We start from the raw sequence: 5,567 nt of genomic DNA, 5'->3' as shown, positions 1-5,567 counted from the left end.
ATTCAACACAGCTTACTCCCAGGATGACAATCTAAACTACTTAATTAAAAAAAAAAAAAGCAGGTATTTTATTCCAGCCTTCCAAATCCAACAGGCTTCATACTAGAACAACACATTTTATATGAGTACTCCAGATTTTTATAGTACTAAAATTCTTTAGTCAATATCTGAATGCATTTTAGCAAACATTGGACTGAAGGAGATGCCAGAAAATTGTGATTCTAAACATTCTTACCTGTCATTAAGTCCTAGTGCACACAGTGGGATTTATTTCTGAGTAAGCATAGAAAAGATTATGATGTAAAAGTGTTATTTTCATAACTATTATTTATTATAAGGTGCAGAATATTGGCTGATTTAATTCCCCAGTGATGAAGAATATTGAAAAGCATTCCTATCGTTTGCTTTTTTTATACAAATGCATAAACATCTGAGTTTGTTCCTGAGTGCCAGAGAAATGGCTTGTGGATTACATGGCTAACATCAATTATAGTTGCCCTCTTTGAATTCCTCTGCCTAATAGCCTTAAAAGATCTCACCACATGGGTAGGAACAATTAGCAACTCTGTGGGGTCCAGAGAAGCTACAGTTCAGGGGGACCTTATTGACATGAGCTAATCAAGCTATACGGTTGGGAAGGGCTTGAAGGACGATAATGATCTTTGTTCTAGTTTCTAGTGGTCATTTAATCTCCACGAGGTGTTTAATCAGCAATGATGGTCAATTCAGAAATGGTCCTTAAAAAAAGAAAATAAAGGCCCGATCGGGTTGGTTAATCGTGCCTTTAATTTTTTCTTTTCGGATTCCACCGAACAACTCATGCCCTCTCTAATCTTCAATTAGCCAGCACCAGTCTATCGCCTCCTCGCCTCGCCCTAGTTCAGCAAAGGGCAAGCAGAAAGCTCTGCCCTCATTGGTCCATCCCTTTTGATGTGGAAATCGGGCTTTTTTTGTGTATCTTGTGCCCTCGCTGAAGGTGAGCGTGGAAAGACTCGATGGGAGGCATCCAGGGAAGCTCCGCAGTTCACAATTCGCAACCCCCTTGGATCATTAAAGATCGAAAAGAGATCATTAAAGAGAAAACGGGGCAGTGGCAGGAAAAATCTGTTCAGACTTTTACGTGCCGCAACCCACATATCATCTTCCCCAGACTTATCGCCTCAGAAGAAGTGACACTGCTGATTATGGAATTGTGGCCACCCTCTTGGGGGTTCGCTTACGGTGGCAGCAATCACACCGAAGCATTTTTGTCCTCTGTCGCCTTCCATTTACTCGAAGCTGGCGCAACGAGGTCCCAGGGAAGGGGGTGACCAAGTTTTTTCCTTCTACGCCCCGACCCCGCGACTTCAGCTCGCTGTGGTCGAGATCCTGGGCACCCCCGCCCCCGGGGGTTTATCAGTAGAGCTTCCTTCAGAACATGCACAAAGAGAGGTGCTCCAAGGGAAGGAGCGGTGCTGAGTCTTACAAATTCCGTTCCATCTTAGCGGCATTTTGCCTGGAAGTAAGTTCCACTACTTTCAGTGGTGCTTACTCCCAGGTAACTGCGCGTGGGATTGCAGTCAAAGCTCACGTGGAAGTGGAGTGTCACGGCACACAATTGCAGGCTTCTAATTTACGCCCCTGGACTAATGCATGTTTACTCGAAGTAACTCCCATTGAGATTAATGGAACTTAACTGCCAGGAGGAAGAGACGCAACGGAGTACAGCCTGAGTCCCTGGGAGCTCTACTTGAGCTACTAAGGTCAACGTGCATAGGATCGGGTACAGTTTGACTACAGCTGTAAGTGCACGTTTTGGAGCAGCTTCAGTGGACTCAGATGTGTGTTTAAGTCACATCAGACTCCGCTTGGAGAGGTCATTCATTCATTGCATCGCAACTGAGAGAACTTCCCTGACGTCCAATGAGCGAACTGCTTCGCGGGGTGGGGTGGGGGATAAGTTTCTCCCCTGCTTGATGATTGCTTTGTAATCCCATCCTCGACCGTGCTGCGTGCCCTCTTCTCCTCCCCCACCCGAAGGGGCGGGAATACCCGAGGACCCCGGAGAGTATAAAATCAGTGCAAAGGGAGCCAGCTGAGACACTTGCTCCCACCACGCAGATCCTGACTTTCTCGGAATTAAGTTCACGCCTGCTGAGGCGCGGAGAGGGCTGGCGAGTTGCTTTCAGGTCCCGGCGAATTCGAACCCTCCTCCGTCGTGAAGATGTTGGTGCCGCACGCAGCGGGATCCTTGGCAGCGGCGGTGGCTGCCTTCTGCTTCTCCCTCGGGGCCGTGGCGAGCGCCTCTTTCAACGCGAATGTGCTGCAGTCCAACTCCATCAAGAACCAGCCGCTTGGAGGCGCTGCGGCATCGGCAGGCTCGCCTGCCAGCACCGTGCCAGGGCTGTCCGAGGGGGGCAACAAGCACCAAGCCGGCGATCCGTACCAGGTACGTGGCCGGCTTGCTAGCTGGGCAAAGGACGCGGGGCTCTGCGGCGGCTTCGAGTGCTTGGAGCTGCGAGGGTCCTCCGCCTCCTCCTCACCTGCGCTCTCCACTCTTTCTTTTCCCTGTAGCTCTCCGTATGCACCGATGACGAGGACTGCGACGCCGACGAGTTCTGCTCCGCCACCATCCGCGGGGGCGTCCCCGGGGGACAAGTCTGCCTCGCTTGCCGCAGGCGCCGCAAGCGCTGCTTCCGCGACGCCATGTGCTGCCCGGGCAATTACTGCAGCAACGGTAAGCGCGGGTCTGTCTGGCGCCGGCCCTGCGTGGGCCCGACCTGCTTGACGCGAAGGAAGCTGGGCCAGAGGGCGCCCGGTCAGTTCAGTGTCGTTTGCCGCAGCCTGGGGCCCTCCGGGTGCTTTGGACTACAACTCCCAGCAGCCTGTAACTAGCACTGGAGTTAATATAACCGAGGAATCCTGGGAGCTGTAGTCTAGCACATCTGGAGGACAGCTGGATTAGAGGGGGCTGTGTTGGTGCTTGAGGAAAAGCTGGTCAAAGAAACATGGGGGTATTTAACAGTACCCGGAAAGTTGAGCTGGCTGCAGGTGTTGCATTATGGATTGAGCTCTCTCTGGCTGCTGTCCTGCTTGTGGGAGGCCTTTCTTGTGTTAAGTGAGGGGTAGGTCTCCAAGAACCAAAACATTTTGTATTACTTCTGTTAGTTTGAGCTGGTGGCTTTGTCAGTTGCGCCAATGTTAGGGGTAGCATAAGAGGGGTTTTGAGCAAAACCTTTAGGCTATAATCATCCTTATGTCCCATTCAACATGTAGGGTTATTTCTGTGTCAACATACATAGGGTTTTACCGTTAATAAGATACAGGGGTTACCTTTACTGGTAAGCCCTGCTCTTCTCAGGTGGGCTGTAGTAAATCTTTGAGAGAAAAGCTGCTTGTACTTAGAGGCACCCCACGGCGGTTGAGGCAAACTGTTTATGTGCCATGTTGCGAATAGAGCCTGGCCATTGGTCTCTGTCAGAGTGTTGTCCTTCTACCTGTCGACAGGTGTTCAGAAGTAATTTCTCGTCTTGTTAACTATCTGATCCTCATACCTGGAGTAACAGGGAACTGAAAGTGCACCTCCAGGCCATGCAAACCCTGTTCTTTATCGCTTGGCTATTCTCTACCCTAAAGTTGGGCCAAGACTGGAATGTTGTTTTTAAATTAAGATTTGAAAGGATACTCTGAATTTGGCCTTGAAATAAAAGGCCTTGAGATTGAAATAAGAGAACTACCAAAACTATTGAGTAGGCAGCAGTATTAAGACATAAGAAGGGTTTGAAATTTCAGGCAAGATAAGCGACCTTTCTGCAAACGTGTTTGTAGACTACCAGATACTGCTTAACCTTAACACAGAAGGCTATCAAAAGTATCTATTTATTCAAGGAGTTTGATTTATTTCTTACTAGGAATATGTACTCCAGTGGAACATGATCAGCTTCATCCTGGGGAAATTGATGAGACTATCATAGAGGATTTTGACCATGACACACTTGACCCTCATTTCAGAAGAACTACATCTTCATCCCAGCTGCACCATCCAAAAGGTAAGGCTGTTCAGAGTAAGCTGCTAGACAATCAGGAAGGTGACAGTATGGTAGACCTGGATAAAGGCCCATTTGGAGTAGCTGGTATGAGGCCAAGGGCTGATCAAGTTGTGATTCGTGCTTTCTGGAGGCTGAGCTGCCTACATTGTAGAAGTAACTTTTGAAATCAGAAGTGTAGTTCAGTCCCTTCTAGACATCCATGTAGAATGCCTTCGAACAGCTGCCTTCCCCTGTTAGGGCTTTCTCTGCAAGCCCTTTCAATTCTGTTGATCTCAGCATCTTGAGTACCCATCTTCAGCATTTGGGAAAGTTTTTGTGATCTATGTTGGAAAGTTTGTATTGGTGTGCTTTTCAACCTTGTTGCAGTAAGTAATGTGCCCAGAATGATGCATCCATGCTAGCAACTCTTGAGTAGCACTATCAGGTCACATACTACATAGTGTTGCTGTTGGACATTGTTGGAAAAATATGTTGCTTGCTCACATCAGTTAGCAAACTTGATGCTGTTAGCACAATTGTTTATATGCTATATGAATCTGATACACAAAACTCTGCATTACTGATGTCTAAAGCATGTACTTGGTGTTTGTGGCTCTGGCCAGGCCATGAATTGGCATGAACCAAGCATACATCCTGTTATGACCCTTTAAGTAGCAGTGAAAATATCTTCCAGGGGGAACTTCTGAAACCTCAGTTTAGTCTCCTTCTTTCTCTCTCCTGCTCTGTATTTTTTTCAGCGGGAAATTGGAGGGGGTAAGTAGGTATGCAGTGTTCTCATTTATCTTTTCCTTCCTAAGGTCAAGAAGGTGCCACATGTCTCCGCTCTTCAGATTGTGCCGATGGGCTGTGCTGTGCCCGCCACTTCTGGTCCAAGATCTGTAAACCTGTCCTTAAGGAAGGTCAGGTGTGCACAAAACACCGCAAGAAAGGTGCCCATGGCTTAGAAATCTTCCAGCGCTGTCACTGTGGGGATGGATTGACTTGTCGGGTGCAAAGGGACCACACAATCAGCAACTCTCCCAGGCTACATACTTGCCAGAGGCATTAGCTGCTGCTGCTTTTTGCCAAATCTGATGGACTTGAGAATTTGGTGAGGTGTTGGACACTCTTTCTATGGTCTCCAAGGACTGAGACACTTCAGAGTTTACACTAAACTACTCCGGCAACTTCCCCTCTCTGAAACTGGAGTATGAGGCATGTTTCTTTAGGGAACTATTTTTCAAGTGACTAATTGCAGTAAATTACTGTGTCTGTAAATTCTTGGGCGTGGCACTTAACACTTAACTGTACATGATACAGGATTTTTGCTAAAGTGCTGCGTGATCTCAGTCTATTGTGACATTATGTTGTGTACACTGGTTTTATTGTATTGAACCTATGACTTTTTGCAAGTGAAATAAATTGGTTTTAACTCTTAATACCTGGTGATGCTTCTGTGAGTTGGAACAACCAGGGCTATTCCATATGATACTGTCATACAGCATTGTCTGATTTCATAAGGGGATAGGCTAGGAAAGTACTAACTAAAACTTCTGCATT

General features: G+C 47.4%; 1 protein-coding gene across 1 annotated transcript; it reads left to right on the top strand.

Moving 5' to 3' along the window:
- Positions 1–2,203: 2,203 nt before the first annotated feature.
- On the top strand, positions 2,204–5,097 carry DKK1 (dickkopf WNT signaling pathway inhibitor 1). The gene is made up of 4 exons (XM_044420073.1): positions 2,204–2,428; positions 2,554–2,716; positions 3,891–4,028; positions 4,826–5,097. Exons 1-4 carry the CDS (start codon positions 2,204–2,206, stop codon positions 5,074–5,076), a joined length of 777 nt encoding a protein of 258 aa, XP_044276008.1. The 3' UTR covers positions 5,077–5,097.
- Positions 5,098–5,567: the final 470 nt, after the last annotated feature.

The sequence above is a fragment of the Varanus komodoensis genome, unplaced genomic scaffold, assembly GCF_004798865.1.
Source record: "Varanus komodoensis strain SLA01 unplaced genomic scaffold, ASM479886v1 scaffold11, whole genome shotgun sequence".
Taxonomy (NCBI): domain Eukaryota; kingdom Metazoa; phylum Chordata; class Lepidosauria; order Squamata; family Varanidae; genus Varanus; species Varanus komodoensis.
This window is presented reverse-complemented; position numbering and strand designations above follow the sequence as displayed.

Excerpts from the sequence above, each read along its gene's own strand:
- DKK1 (XM_044420073.1), top strand. The coding sequence starts at position 2,204 with ATGTTGGTGCCGCACGCAGCGGGATCCTTGGCAGCGGCGGTGGCTGCC. Across the intron at positions 2,429-2,553 it reads AAGCCGGCGATCCGTACCAG|CTCTCCGTATGCACCGATGA; the intron begins GTACGTGGCCGG and ends TTTTCCCTGTAG. Across the intron at positions 4,029-4,825 it reads CCAGCTGCACCATCCAAAAG|GTCAAGAAGGTGCCACATGT; the intron begins GTAAGGCTGTTC and ends TTCCTTCCTAAG.